General features: G+C 35.0%; 1 protein-coding gene across 1 annotated transcript in view; it reads left to right on the top strand.

Moving 5' to 3' along the window:
• The window catches only part of Dcc (DCC netrin 1 receptor), a 658,913-nt gene that overhangs the window by 134,432 nt on the left and 508,029 nt on the right, over nucleotides 1–16,452 (top strand). The window contains exons 4-5 of the mRNA XM_042055177.1: nucleotides 11,656–11,806; nucleotides 13,227–13,363. Of these exons, the coding sequence (XP_041911111.1) occupies nucleotides 11,656–11,806; nucleotides 13,227–13,363 (288 nt within the window). The remainder of the gene's footprint in view (nucleotides 1–11,655; nucleotides 11,807–13,226; nucleotides 13,364–16,452) is intronic.

The following is a 16,452-nucleotide window of genomic DNA, read 5'->3' as shown; positions in this document are numbered from 1 at the left end:
AAAATCACTTAAAGTGAAACAATATTTAATATGTTAGCATTGAATTTAATTACTACAGATAAAGGAACATCCTCTGACTTTGAATCTGTCTCTTACTACAATTAGGGTGAATTAAGAGGTCCATGATTCTGACTTGAAAAGGAAAATACTAGGGTAACTATTTTACAATTCAGTTTTCCAGTTACTCTCATGTCATAATGATTATCCCATCATCAAATCCATTTGGTTTCCAACATTCCCCGTGACCTTGAGTTATGTTAGATATTGATTATTTTATATTCTCTTAGGGTCTAGTCTCTGAAAATTTATTCCAAAAGATGAAGACAAAAATACTAGTCTTGTGGTGGGTCTCCAAATGGAGAACTGGGTATTTCTTGAAGAGAAAGAGTTCTGTGTTCTCCCAAACATAATGAGGTGAACATATGTTCAGTTTTGTCTTAACTAAAAATGAGAGGGTACTAACCCTGTGCAGATGGAACAGAGGACCAGGAAATCTTTTTCAACTCAGATGTGAACAAGAAGCCTTCCCTGAGGGTGTGTGGAAAATAAAACTATAATTTATCAGTACACAAGTGTCAGAAAAAATCCTGAAATCTCCAGGAAACATGCTTTCTCCACTGCCTTTGTTTAACACTAATTTCTTCCTAAAGAATAATATAAGTATATTCGGTCTTAATGTATGGTTATGCCTTTCTTGACTCAATGAAGCATAAACAGAAAATAATCGAGATTGTTTTATTTACCTAAAACAAGTATTCGAATAAAGAAATCCCTACTTTTCTGTAAAGTTTCAAATGCTTCTTCGTATGTGTATATAAATTATGAAGATGTTTGATTCTCTAAATTGACTTTGACATATCATGATGGCAACATTTGTTTCCTAGCGTTCTTAAGTCATTTGAAAAAAATTAAACCATTCTAAAAATGAAAAATCACTTCCTTCAGACCTGCTTCAGTAATCATCGAACCAAAATTTTCAAGGGACAGAAGGGACTTAGCCATACGGTAGTGACAAGAATAGATGTTCCCCTTTCTTCCAAATCTAACCACAAATAGCAGTGAGTGTGCGCTCATGGAAAAAGAAAGAGGAAATTTGAACAGATGTAGGAATATTTACAGAGAAAATGTCATTTTTAGTACCAAATTAGTGTAAATAAGGCAAGAAAATGATAGAATCTCAGAGTGAAGAACAGCTCCTGAGAAAACAGCACTTTGCTTTCCTGTGTTCAAAGTTCCTAGTTCACAGCATGCTGAATTTTTAAAAAGAGTTTTTAATGGAATACATTATGAGTTTTGTGATCTGTAGAGATTAGCATGGTTTAAAGAAAACTAAGCAAAACAAGCAAGCAAACAAAAATCCAAAATTCTAAAGGAAGAATTGGGAGGAATGCCAGGGAAAATTTCACTCAGCTATTATAGCATAAACCTGATGCTGTTTGAAACATGCAGACCTGTGGAAACCTAGCTGGAAGGACAAAGGCAGAGCAGTCAGCAGGTAAACGGCAGTTTAACCTGAAGCTGAGAATTCCAATACAGGGAACCGTGAGAAATTCAGTGAATTTATAACTCTTGTATCTGAGCAGAAATGAGATGAATCAACCTATAGTAGCTAACTGAGCCCTTCTGTTCCAGTTGAAAAGTATGTGATAATCCAACCAAGTATGATTGTAATAAAGCACGCCAAAGAATTTACAATGGGTAAAGCAGGTTGTACATTCAGAAAGCATGGGAATTAAAACTAGTACTAGTTTTAAAGAGTGACAGTTATTGAGCTGAGAAAACTGGTGATTTTTTCTCTTGCTGACACAGATTCCAACAAACCATAATTTAATTTTCCCATGCCTCAGTTATTCTTCAGAATCAGCACAAGACTTTAATGGTAAGGTTCTTAAATAATAGCTCCGGAAAATGGTTCCATCGAGGGGAGGCTATTATCACAGGATAAATACAAATACCCATTTATCCAGAATCCTAAGCACTATGTTCTGTGATGTAAGAGAATTACAATAGAGTTTCTTCTGGCTCTAAATACTCCAGTTGGGTAACTTCCATGGTCAAAGTCATTTGCTGTGAGGATATTAAGACAGGGTTTCTCACTCTGTAGATCAGCCTCACCTCAAACTCACAGAGATCCACCTGTCTGTGTCTCCCTGAGTGCTGGGATTATGGGTGTGTGCCGCAACCGCAGGCTTAGCTGTGAGGGACTCCTACAGCAAAGACTTGGTCTATTGAGAAAAGTCTATCCCAAGAGTGAAGAGGGAAACCCTGCTAGTGCTCAGGCTCACACTCAGTTTGACCATGGCAATGCCAGACAGAGCTGTTTGTTTCAGAAAATGCCACTCAAAACTACCTCTTCTCCAATTGCACCAATAAACCTTTTGTCTAGCTCTTGTATCAGTGAATAATGGTGATAGATGCTGGGTTTTATTTCTGAGTATATTAATCATAGGCACTGGGTCATAGTATCTGATTCTAGAGGATCAAGGAATAGCACTCTAAATAGATTCTTTTTGAATAGTTATAATTAGACTTCTTTTTATTTAATAAAAAACTTAAAAAATTTCTTGTTTTTATATCATAAACTAAGCTTGCCCTTCCCCCTTCTCCCCAATTATCCTCCCAACTCCCACTGCATCCGCTCCTCCTCCACTGTTTCTCTTTAGATACAGGCAGATGTCTCATGGATATCAGCAAGCCATGGTCTATTAAGCTGCAGTGAGGCCAAGTGCCTCCCCTTATTAGAAAATTTTGAGGTTTCACTATTTTACATGATGAAAGTAGGGATAATAATAAGAAAAAGGAGAAGGAGAAGCAAGAGGAGGAAAGGAATGGCAAAAGAAAGTAGAGGAAGAGGGGGAAAGAGTAGTATCAACAGTTTTTTTTTAATGATAGATATAAAACCATTCTTATATTGGTAGGAAATGTAATCTCAGTCATTTCACGACGTTCTTCCAATGTGTCTCTGCAGGTTCTCAAAGAATGGTTAATGGATTTTAGGTTCCTTGAGGAAACCTGTGTGGTCAGGACCTTAGTGCCACAGTCTCTGCTGTTTCAACATGCTGCCTAAGAATGTTCTTGATGAAGCAGTAATAAATATGAAGCCTTCTGTAGCACTCTCATTGAGATCCAATAATTCAGTTTGGTTTTATATTCCATCTCTGGGGAGAAAATGCAGATGAAGGACGTCATAGTGCAGCCAGTGTACTTTGACAGGAAATACTTCTGTGATAACTTGAACTCCAAACAGAATGAACTACCTTTTGTTTGTTCCCCTTATGGAATGTTAGCTTGATTTAAAAAGACAATCAAAGGAAAATATTTTTCAGACAAGGATACTTGCTATATTTTTTTATCAAAAGTGAAAAATTTGAATGAGTCATTTGAATAAAAATGATATTGTCTACCAAGAATGAAATTCAAGCTCCTAAGAAAAAAATTAGAAATTTGAAAAACTTGTGTATTTTACTGGTAGTTTAACAGCTCTCCAACATTAATAGTCATTTTTGATGGGATTGCTAATAATAGTAACAATTTTTTTCTATAATGATACATGACACCAGTTGGAAGTCCTGTCTAAAATAACATACTATTCCAAATTACCATCCACTGGTGTGATCATACATCAATAAATGATTCATTCAAGTAGAAGATGAGCCATTGAATTTTATTTAATATAAGACAGTACCAAATGTTTATTGATACCATGTTAGATTCCACATCATAGCTAAAAGTCAAGAAACTGGTTGCTAGGATTTGACATAAGGTTAAAGAATAATTCTATAGTCATCTGAAAAGTTTGTCAAAATGTGCCTTTGACAGCTACATACCTACTTGAAATTGAACTATTTACATGCAATGCAACAAAAAATACCTATGAGAAATGTATGAATGAGGAATTCATCTTAAAAACCAAGTTTTGTTTTGTTTTTTGTTTTTTTTTCCTTTTTCAACCAGGTTGGTCCCAAACTCATAGAGAACTGCCTGCCTGTGCCTCCCAAGTGCTGGGATTAGAGGCATGCACCACCATGGTCCAGCTAAGAACCATGTTATCAAGCTATTCATTTAAATATTTATACTAGTATAAAAACTATTACTGTACTGTTTTTGCTAGAAAATCATGCTACTCTTTTTTTATTTTAAACTTTTTATCAATTTTCCATACCAACCCCAGTTCCTCCTCCTCCCGCTCCTACACTATGCCTTGAAATGCCCATTTTGTAAGTTTCAGCTACCTGAGGAGAATTCTTTGGAATCCTCAGTAATAGCCAACTCTTTCAGTTCAGTTCCTGGGTTGATATCATCATGCAATTCTCTTTCTAATGATTTTAGAGTAGTCCCCTCCAATTCAGAGGACCCATGAAGCTAAAGTAGGCCAAGATTTCCATTTAAAAAGAAGTGAAAGGAATAGATAATGTGGGCCGAACAGTCAAAGGCAATAAATTACTATGAGGTCTTTCAGTGCTCCAAGGCATCACTGTAGTCCTGGGGAGAACTATGTGTATGTATCACCCTGTGATAATTTTTTGCTTCCGTGTTTACGCACCACTCTCTTGGATTCTAAGGAGACTTTACTATTCTGCCACTCTGATGGCAGAAAAACAGGTTTTTTAAAAAAAAGAAGAAACAACAACAACAACAAAAAGAAGCAGAACCAGGGCAACATTAACATTTTTCTTTCAACAGCAAAACCTAAACTGGGTTTTAATTGAAGCAGATTATGATCATTACAATCGATTTAGATGAGTTCGAGACCAGCCTGGTCTACAAGAGCTAGTTCCAGGACAGGCTCCAAAGCCACAGAGAAACCCTGTCTCGAAAAACCAAAAAAAAAAAAAAAAAAAAAAAAAAAAAAAAAAAAAAAAAAAAATCGATTTAGAATCACAAGTCATGTAATTTTGTACATACTTATTCATGAGTTTTATATTACAGAAAATTTCTTTGTAGTTATTGATATGAACATTTTCAAAGGAAAAATTCTTATTAGTTTTAATGCAGAACAATTGCCAAATTTGTTATCTCGTAATCACACTTACTCTCTCCAAATTTTATTTTAAAATATTTTAAACCTCTAAAACTCTCTGAAAGGTAGTACAGTTTAATAATTAACAATATGCCTTCTTACCCAATTTATAAGATATCACATTAAAAACTTATACTGACATTGAGAAAAGCTTCACTTTAGCTCCTGGCATCCATATGCCCAAAGAGTCTGGATTGTTTCCGTGGGAGCTGCAGCCCAAGCTCCCTTCTGTGGAGTTGTCTCAATCTGGACTCCACCTGAGAAAGCATAGCATCATTGGCTCCACCCCTGAGGGCTTTAAAAGCCCCACCTCTTGAGTTCTCCTCCTGGTCTCCTCAACTTCCCCTGGGGCTTCTCAGGAATATTTTGCTCAGAATAAACCTGGCTGTATTAAGTCGGTTTCATTGGTTTGTTACATTAGCAGCAGCAGATTCCTATTAACCAGGAATTGAATTTAACAGACTTGTCTGTGGGACCCAAGCAGCAGTTTGGCTACACTACTGCCATGACAGGCTCAATAAAGACCAGCCAGAAAGCAGGCCTGAGTGTCAGTATATCCTAAGGCAACACCTGACTCCAGGAAAGAGCACAAATTGAGACCACCCAGGCACCACCAGAAATGGACCAATCAGCATGCAAGGGGAAGATACTTAAGGTTCCAACCATTGTAGATATAATGATCTGTTCTGTCTCTTTAAGAGACAAGCCACGCCCAGTGCCTCCATTTCTGTATATAGGATCACCAAATGTTCTTTAGCTCAACACACATCTATTCCCTTACACCAAGACATCCCTAGATAGATGTCAGCCAATCAGGGCTCCTGAACCTTAGAAATCCCCTAAACCCTACCTCTACTAGGATAAAAAGCCCACCCCAAACTGGGCTCAGGGCTCTCTGCTCTCACAGCTTCATTGGACAGACAGAGAGACCAAGATTGAGCTTGAAATAAAGGCTCGTTGCTTTTACATACAGAATTCAGTTTCCACTGTGGTTTTTTTGGTCCCCGTGATCTGGACATAACAATAAACTCACCCCCTGTTGTAGGAGGCTGCTTGTTTATTCCCAAAATAATCACACAGAAACTATATTATTTAAAACATTGATTGGCCAATGACTCTAGCACATTCCTAGCAAGCTTTTACATATTTAATTAACCATTTCTATTATTTTATATTTTACCAAGAGGTTTGTGGTCTACCAGCAAGTTTCCAGCTGGCAGCTTGCATCTTTCTCCTCTGGCAGCTCCGTGGTGTTCCTTTGACTCTGCTTTCTTTCTCCCAGCATTCACTTCAGTTTTGCCCCCCTAGTTCTGTTCCTCTCTAGCTCTACTATAGGCCCAAAGAAGTTTCTTTATTAATTAGTGTTAATCACAGCATACAGAGGGGAGTCCCATATCAAACCCGCATTACTGTAAGGATGGTGTGTTATTAAAACATTTCACATGTTCTATTACCTGTATAACTCCACAGGGACTTGAAATAGTTACTGCTGATACAGATAGAACACAAGTGATATTTATCATTAATTTCTAATTCCATCCTCTTTTTAATTAAAGTCAATTTAGACAATAAGAGTTATAATCTAAATTTTTATTTTTTCCATTAAACTACAATAAAGCTTAGAGGAATGATTTTCATTTGCTTTTAAATATTTGCCTAGAGTTTTAGTCATTAACATTTAGGATGTTTTTCTTTCTCTTTGTGAAAGTTCTATACACCTTGCCACAGTGGAGTTTAAAATAACTCTTCACTCTAAAAATACTACATGCCATTTTAAAAACCTTTAGAAAATATGAAAAAATTTAAAGGTGAAAATGCAAACCCCCTGCAGGTCTATCACACACAGCTAACCTTGACAATCTTCTTTATTCTGCTAATTTTAAAATGCAGGTATGGTTTTAGCAATGATTCTTTAAAATCTTCCCTTTAAATCTTCTAAGAAAAGGGAGGGGGAGATAATGAATTTGAGTATTGTCTCTGTCGATAGCCAGATCATCTTAACAGTATGAAACCCCCGAATCAAACAAAGACAATAACCACATTGGCCAGTGAGTATTTTGAATTGTTGAGATGGCTTGTCTTGCTTTCACTGTTATGTGTGTGTTTTGGTTGCTGTTCTATTGCAGAATACCCAAGAAAATGTAATCTCTTAAAACAGGGGAAGATTTATTGACTCTCTGGTTTTGTAGCCCCTTACAGCAGTTTCTGTTTTGGGAGGCTCACTAATGATTGTCGTCTTCATAGTCTGGCAGTTGGGTTTGAGATGGTCAACTGGACCTCCATCGCCATCCATGGTTTCTGTCGCTCTCCAGGTAGACTCCGAGGGCAATGACAGAAGGAAAGTCTTTATGAGTTTTTAGTTCTCGAACCCATACAGAACAACTCCTCCACAACCTTCTGATCAAAGCAAAGCACAGGGTCACTTCAGGATGTAGCACCGTGAAAGAGTCACTCATTTCTGGTGGGAGGAGCTCCAAGTATTTTTTTGCTGACATTTAATCTGATGAGGATCTGAAGAACATACCAAGTACTCACTGTTTGAGAAAATGTCTATCATAATTTGGAGGAATTCCCTTAAAATTTAAATTCATTAGATAAAATACAAAGAGATATATTTTGAGAATTGAAATTGTATTTTTATAGTAAACATTAGTAGTATTTTATAAATATACCCAGGGTTACAAACCACAATATTTGTGAAGCTACAAGGATTCTGATAATACCCAAGTAGGTCAGAGCAGGATGGGTTAAACAGGGATATATTGAAAGAGGTTTAGAAGATTCTTTCGTGACTATATGAACCCCATGATGTCAAACCACAGGTACATTGAAAAAAAAAAGACCTATATCCCACCAAGTGGTTTCTGGAAGTTAACAAATACGCTCTGAACTTGTGATGGGAAGAGGCTACATTGTAAGCACAATGCAGAAGTAAGAAGTATGTTAGCATCTGGCTTCAAGTTTTTTGTCCCTTTTCAGTAGGTGGACAGTAGAAACTGACAATAAACAGGGTTATGAACAGAAGAACAGAAATTAACTCTCACAAAGTAGATCCTTGACAATGGAATAAATTTTAAAAAATGAAAAAATTATCTTCTCATGAAGGGGAGTTGGGACAATTGGAAAACAATGAGCTCAAAATAGATCATTAGCCTAAATGTGAAATACAAAATATTAACGTTTCTAGAAGATACCGTAGGAAGTCCAGGTGGTGGGCTTGGATATGATCATGGATTTTCAGATATCATATATTAAAAAAATGAAAGGAAAAGTATGATAGGTATTTTAAAATTCAGAATTCCTACTCTATGAACAAAAAAGGCCATGTCTTAGAAGCATATTTTCATAACTCACATTAGTAAAAGGGCCTAACTCCAAAATATATAATGAACATTTTTAAAGCTATAGTCTAACACTACCACCAAGCCAATCAAATTCAGCCAAAAGACTGCAGCAAACAGTTCACCAAAGAAAACACACAATGAGAACATAGCATAAGAGAAAGGTCACCCACACCCATTACCATGACAGAACACAAAACATGCCAGTACTTGACAGAAACACCTCCATTTTTCTGAGAGTTGAAAACTATACTATCACTTTGGAAGAAATCTGGAACTTTTCTCCAAAGATAAACATAGTTTTATCACACAATTTAGAAATTCTGTTCTGAGTCATTGGACTCATCTCTAAACAAGACATTTATACCTTTCAGGCTCTGAGAACATTGCAGAAGAGAGGAGGAAAGCATTTAAGAGCCAGACGATAGGGTAAAGCACAATGAAATGCCATCATATAATCTTGATGTGATCATTGTTATTATGAGCTCATAACTGCTGTTATATGCACTGATAAGGTCCTAGCAAGACCCTGTCAATGCCCAGTCATGGCCTTTACTACTGAACTAATGGCTGCTGATGGCTTCTGGGAGTGAGATTTTATTGTCTCCAGTTGTGGACTAATGCTAAATTGATCAGCTCCAGTGGATAGTTCCAAGCCAACTTGAATAGCCTAGTTAAACTCAGTGGGTCACCAAACAAAACATGAGAAGTAGAGTTTTAGGGAGTTGGATAGGGGTACTTAGGGGGAAGGAGTGGGGCAGGATTGTGATCAGTATGCATTGTTGATATGAGTGAAATGGTCAAATAACAAATATAATTGACAGTACTTAGAATCCATCCATATTAGTAGAAGATTTGTTCCTAGACTTCAAACACTGAGAGAAACTAAATTATTCTTCAACTGGTGAACTACAAAAGTTGAGCATGCTGATACAATTACATACTCTCAAACAACAAGGGCCAGTTATCAGGCACAAAATGAATAAATATTAAGGATATAATACTGAATTTAAAAGGCACAGTTTAAACAGGTACTATATATTATGATTGATAACTATTAATATGTATGAATAATACTACTTAACCTATAATCTGTCATGCTACTCCGGTAAAACCTTAACATAGAGAAAATGCAAATAATTTCAATTCTCAGAAATGTTAAACAGTGTAAGTAGTGAAATTATTAGTTATCCCTTAAGATTTAAAGTAGGGCTAACAGAGAAAAGATAAATAAGTAAAGAAATGGCATACTCTAATGATGCATATGAATTGAATTTATAAAAGCCTATATAAAATAATTATCCCCAATTTAAACTATGGGAATAATTTAATAACTGTCTTAGCCTTGGTAACAACTATGTACACTAATGTCACATGTTCATGTCAGGGCAGATGGTGGCAAAAGATGGGGACCTAACACTGAGGAACTACCCCTGTTTTATTTTATGTTGTGGTTGTGCTTTCTGATAAAATAACGCACAATAATTTGAGTTGCCATATTTATTTCTTGGTTGGTAAATAATTTACCTGTATAAAAGGCCAGTTAAAATTTCCTGTAGGTAGAAAATGAAAGCAAGCAGATCGCCCCTGGGTGAGTCTTAGCAGTCTTATATAGAATGTATAGGAATGGTATTCCTGAAAACAGTTGGTGAGGGGTTGTGTCTGAATGAATCATATGCCTTTGTAAGCACAGTTACATACAAACGCTCCGTGTGGGAATTTGTCCATTTCAGAAAATAATTTCCTTAGGCAGTATTATCTTATGAACCATATTTGTTTATTTGAAAAGTCACCTTTGAGACGAGAAACAGGATATGCAATTCTGTGTATTCCAATGTTTTGAGGCATTTTTCAACAGCACTGGTTTAATAACAATTAACACACCTGGAAAAATGTTTTGAATATTTTCATTGTGAAGATGATTTATTAATCTTATTGAAACTACCAGAGACAGATTTAGGAAGACTGAGAAAATTTCTATATATAGAATTAAATTTCTATACACAGAATATTTAAGATGAAAATTACTATCCCAGTAATTTGTTTTCCTTCTACAACCCATACTCAGTGTGAGGTTGAATCTGGCTAGGACAATAATGTGTTCAAATATATTCCAGGTCCTTGTCAAATAATTACCTTTGAGATCAGCAGCAACCTGCACTATGGCCTGGTTGCAGCTAATCTCATTCAGTGACTCTCTGTTCACCTCTCTCCTAGATATACAATACTGTCACCTCACTTTCTTTGCATTCAGATTTTACTTTTGAGTAAACAGTATTACTGACAAGTTAATTCTACACATTTCATTAAGTTAGTCCCTTGATTAACCTTTCCTAGAGGGATGTAGATTTTATGGGAATGAAGAAACTTAGTAATATATCTTTAATAAATCAACTGAGATGAACATTGATGAACAGGTTAGGCCAGATGAGAAGGCAATTGTTTTGATTGATTGGTCTCCAGGCATGGTTCCTGGAAATCACATAATGAAAAGAAGGGGTGCTCATTGGTCTCAAGAGGATTTCTTGACTGTTGAACCTATGCTTAGGCTCTGAATTTCTGCTTCATCCATGTGAGGAGAACTAAAGTGTAGATAAGAATGAAGTTCATACACGACTTAGTGTGAGAGATGAACTGGATGGAGTTTGAATTCTTCATTCACTTACATTCTTAGCAATGGGGACAAGCTCACTCTTTAGAAAGACTTTAAAATGAAAACAAAGCTATACCATAGCCTGATTTATTTTTAGAAGACAAACAATAAACACTTAAGCAAGCATAACTTCTGCTTGGAAACAGCAAATATTCACTCAAAATTGTATATTTTCATACACTGTTCATAGGCTATCTAAAACCATTCCAACATGTTTATCTTACTTTTCAATACATAAAAGTGATTTTTAGAAAGCAGAAGAAAGGAGAATCAAGGTTGTTGTTGCCGACCAAGTGAACTGTTAACATTTTTTTGACGCTAACATGTAGACAAGTTACTGATCATATTGTAATTTTCACCAATGAAGACATAGCCTGGAGCCTAATAAGGATCCATAACTTCTACCTTATGCCTCTTACATTATGTTTTGATTTCTTAGAAGTTAAGAATATTCTAAAACCAGGATTCTACATTCTTGGAGTAGAGAAATTCTTTCAGAAGTTTATCCTCAGATTTTCCTGTCATTCTTCTACTTTTCTACCTTTATTCTTCATTATCTTTGATCATACCAATAACACATACGATTCTAGCTGCAATTTTTTTCAGGTGACATTTTATGACCCTGTGTTTTCTTTCCATAGATCCAGGGCTGCATAGACAGCTATATTTTCTGCAAAGACCATCCAACGTAGTAGCCATTGAAGGAAAAGATGCTGTCCTGGAGTGTTGTGTTTCTGGCTACCCTCCGCCAAGTTTCACCTGGTTACGGGGCGAGGAAGTTATCCAACTGAGGTATTACATACACACCTGGACCCTAGGGAACTACGTACTATTGCCTTTTACTTCCTGATAGGCACCAAACATTCCAGTTTTCTCAAAAATAATTAGATATGTTCTCAAATTCTTTGCCATGATATTTAATTATTGGAAAGAGATGGATAAGGAAAGAAGTAAAAGCTCATGGCTTCAGTTCTGAAGGGAAACTAAATTAGCATAGAAAGATGCAAGAACATTCAGATGATGTCATCACAGGAACATTCCTGAGATGGTAGATCTTCTATGTTCATAACACAATGCATTCCCACATGCATACTCATACATGCACACATATACAGATGTTACCTAAATTGTGAAAATCATTTTATATTATATGCATATGCATATATTTCACATTCCATATATAAAATAACCACATGGTATACCACAGATATAAACAATTTCTCATTGTCAATTATACTTCAATAATAGTGAAGACAGAAAAGAAAGCATTTCTTCAGTTTAATGTGTTACATACCATCTTAAGATCTGCATAGATATTTTAGTTCCAAATGTGCATGTTTTTATTCATATGACTTATGGGATAAGATATTATAAATTATCTTATATTTATATAAATATAACATAATTCTGGAGAACATGGCTCAAATTGGATTAGCCCAAGATTAATAATAAGTGAGAGTTAGAAATCAAGTTGATAGTTAATTGGAATACTTAGAACCACCTTGATTAAATGGATCCCACTTAAGAAATTAAGTTCATTGATTAGAATGACTGGTATACTCCTTTTAACACGTTTAATTTCTGTGATGAGATACGTGCATAGATCATAAATTATTGTTTAAATTTTGTCCAATTTAAGTAAGTATTTAGGCAACAAAAAGACATAGGATGTCTTCACAATGTTTCTGAGGTCATGAAGGCATACAGGAAATCTGGTGACTGCTCACGTTGATACAGACAGATGCTCTTGGTTCAGGTTGGAGTGTGACTGTTTAAATAGTGACTGAGTTACATGTCAGAGTAGGAGACATTGATTTCCACCTTGGAGAACCATTTCTTTCACCTTGAGGCCCTGGGATTTAAAATGAAAGAATCACACTAGATTATTTTGAAATTTCTTTTTATTAGTTTTAGAATAGAAATTTCTTATTGTTCTATACATGATTACATTTATTCTGTAACTGTAATGACTTGGTATTACATTTAATTTAGTTAATCCTTGAATTAATACACAGAGCTTCCCGATGGAAGTTTACCTTGAATTAATACTAGTTCAGTGAGTGAGATATTATGGATCCTTGATGACATAGGGATTTTATTTGTTCAGCTGTACAATGTGAGCATTTGTTAAATTCATGAGCACTTTGAGGTCTTGCCTAATGCTCGAATGTGTTAAGTGACCCTCTCCTTCCATGTGGCCTCTGTCTTACAGGTCTAAAAAGTATTCATTGTTGGGTGGAAGCAATTTGCTCATCTCTAATGTGACAGATGATGACAGTGGAACCTATACTTGTGTTGTCACATACAAGAACGAGAATATTAGTGCCTCTGCAGAGCTCACAGTTTTGGGTAAGTCAATGATTGGAGATTAGTTTACATTATACCCTTCAAAATATACTGCTATAACATTTTAAGTGCTTGTCACTGATTGCTTCCCGTATTTATTAGTGTGAAATTGAAAGGTTCCAGTATTCTGTGCATGCTCTTGCTATGCTTTGATTAATTGCACAAGGGTTAAATGCAGTGTTTGAATATTTGCTTATTGATTAAAAGTCACATATATTACTTCTTGCTTTAATTATTTTAGTGATGTACTGAAAAGTTCCCAAAGTGTTAATGAGCAGATGTGTTGAATAACAATGAAGACTTCTAAAAATATCATATACACAGAAAATAAATGACGAAAAAATTATAGAAATTATATAAAAGTGTTCATGAGTGGAAAAGCTGATGATACTTGAAATAATGTCTCTGGCATTAAATTCAGTGTGCTGAGAAGATTAATTTATTAATATGGAATAACTGTAGGTGTTGTGTTGAAAGTAAACAACTAGAATCCAATATGCTAAGAAAAACTTCCATAGCAAGAATACAATTTAAAGAGTTTAAGGAACATAGATGGATTTATGTCCTTCAGGAAGGCAGGAACACCTACAACTTATTGAAAATTAAGAATAATAATCTGTGGTACCAGCTCAGACAAATGACTGTCTTAGCATGTCTTGAAATTTGTTTTACCTATTTTGCCGTCAATTATGTACTTAGAGAAGATAAATTTTTTATTTTTATTTCTTTTTCCTGTATATGACAAAAAATGTTTACTAGTTTTTCACTTTTTCCTACTGAATAAGGTCTTTTGTATTTTTAAAAATCTAATAAAAACAGAGGCTGTTTATAAATTCTTCTGTAGATATTCAAAGATATTAAGGAGTTATAAAATGTGACAATCTGCTGAGCTATATCATGTAGCTATGGCATTCATTTTGCTTTGAACTTTAAAGGCTAGGGGAAAGATGATAGGATAGAGGGCAGGTTGCTTATTTTCTCATTGAAATTTAAATTCTAAATAACAAAGGGGAAAATGGTATAAGGTCTTTAGATTTAGAGATAGCACATCCTTAGGTAAAATACTAACAGCCTTCAAGCTGCCAACAATCTCATTTAATAGTACTTCATATTTCAGTATAATAAAGAAAATAAAATATTTGTAATATCAAGATATCATGACACGTATTGCTATGCAATGTGATCTTTACTGGTCATATAATAAGCTAGAATTTAGATTACGTGTAGATGAAGTCAAATTTTATGTGAACTTATTAGACTACAATGCTTCACTGACATCTAACTTACCTGCACATGAGTGCTGATACCTGAGGACACATTATTGAAGTTTTTCAGAATATACCAGTGTGAACACGTGCTTCTGCATGCAGACTGACATTCATTTTACTCTATGAGTTGTAGTAATTATTATAGAAACCTATATACGTTTTTATGCATTTAAATCTACCCAAAATAGAGAAGCAACAAAGTTTCCCACTCAGTATGATATATTTTCTGTCTTTCTTGGGAAAACATTCTGGTAGCTTGACATGGTTTCTTCCAGAAAATTTCATGTCTCAATGAATCATATGTGGCCACCCACATTATAGGAATTCATTATACTAATATTGATAATTAAAAAGTTAAACAATGCAATAAATTCTGTAATATAATCTGATTATATATATACAAAATGCATATATGAAACATAAAATCTTGTAAATATGTGAGTGTTTATAATATGTGTACATGTTACATGTATGAATATTTATGTGTGCCTATATGTTTGTGCATAGAAATATACATATAAATGAAAATTATTATTTATTGAATGCCAAAATTATGAAACAATTATTATTCAAAAGGTCTCTTGTTTGAGATGTATAAGGAGACTATATTAGCAGTGATCTTCTTTGCTCTAATTTTATGTAAGTTTAGAAAATGAAGCAAAATAAGACATCTTATTCAACATTTTTATTCTTTAAATGGCTGGTTCTGAGAAAGTAGATTGGAACTGGGTGAAAATGAACAGCTTGTCTAGTCAGTGGAAGCATGGCGTCACTCAAGAGTTGTCTTGTCTGCTGCCTGGAGATCAGCAGCAGTGAAGGGGAATTTGCTCTCCTGTGTTTCCAAGAAGAATGGTGGTAAAGGGCTCTTTCTGACTTGAGCCATTTTCCTGCTCTAGCAGCCTTCAATCTTATGAAGGCTGTGTGAGGGTGAAGTGGAAAGGCAGGTACCATCTTCCTAGATGAGTCTATTTGAAAATAAGAGATCTTCACACTGAGGAAGAAACATGACTCACGCCTATGCTAACTGAGGGTTCCATGTCAACTCTATCTGATGAATGAGTTCTTCTCAGACTGATAAGTAACTGTCCCAAGGAAGAAACCAGACTGAAATCTTGCCTCTTTGTTCCCACAGCCTCAGACTCAAGGTTAATTATCTTTCTGATTCAAACAAATTTCAATTGTTTTTTTTTCTTCTGAAACAGATAGACAGTGAGGTAGGTTGTGTGATATGTATGAAACAATTCTAAAATTTCATAATTCGTGATGTAATCACACCTAGTACTATGTGAATATGTTAGAACAGTCTTGAGAGAATAAGGAAAGAAAGGATGGTAAGGCAGAAAGATAAGAAAAATGACATTGTTTTGTGAAAATAAGGTTAAATGGTTTTCATACTCATAACCTATGAAGAGGCAGCAAATATATAATTGATATCATGTATTGATGACTTTATTTAATGTTTTAGAACTACACATTACATCTATGATCATATAAATAAATGTGAACCTACGAATTTAAAGCATGCTTTATTTTAAAAGAGGACAAATACATGCTATACAAATAAGAAAAACATGTTTACAAAATAAATGTTAAAAAAAGCTAAAAGGTACTGGACTTTTTATGCAAAGGATGAGACCAAAGGATAAGTTATTATTATTTCTTTTGATTTTATAGTCATTGATGTTTTGTACGAATGTTTGTTTGTGTGAACATGTCAGAAGCCTTGGTACTCAAGTTATAGAGAGGGTGGGACCTGCCATTTGTGTGCTGGGAATTGAACCCTAGTCCTCTAAAAGAACAACCAGTGCCCTTAACAATTGAGCC

Source organism: Arvicola amphibius, chromosome 5 (assembly GCF_903992535.2).
Source record: "Arvicola amphibius chromosome 5, mArvAmp1.2, whole genome shotgun sequence".
In the NCBI taxonomy this organism is placed as follows: domain Eukaryota; kingdom Metazoa; phylum Chordata; class Mammalia; order Rodentia; family Cricetidae; genus Arvicola; species Arvicola amphibius.
This window is presented reverse-complemented; position numbering and strand designations above follow the sequence as displayed.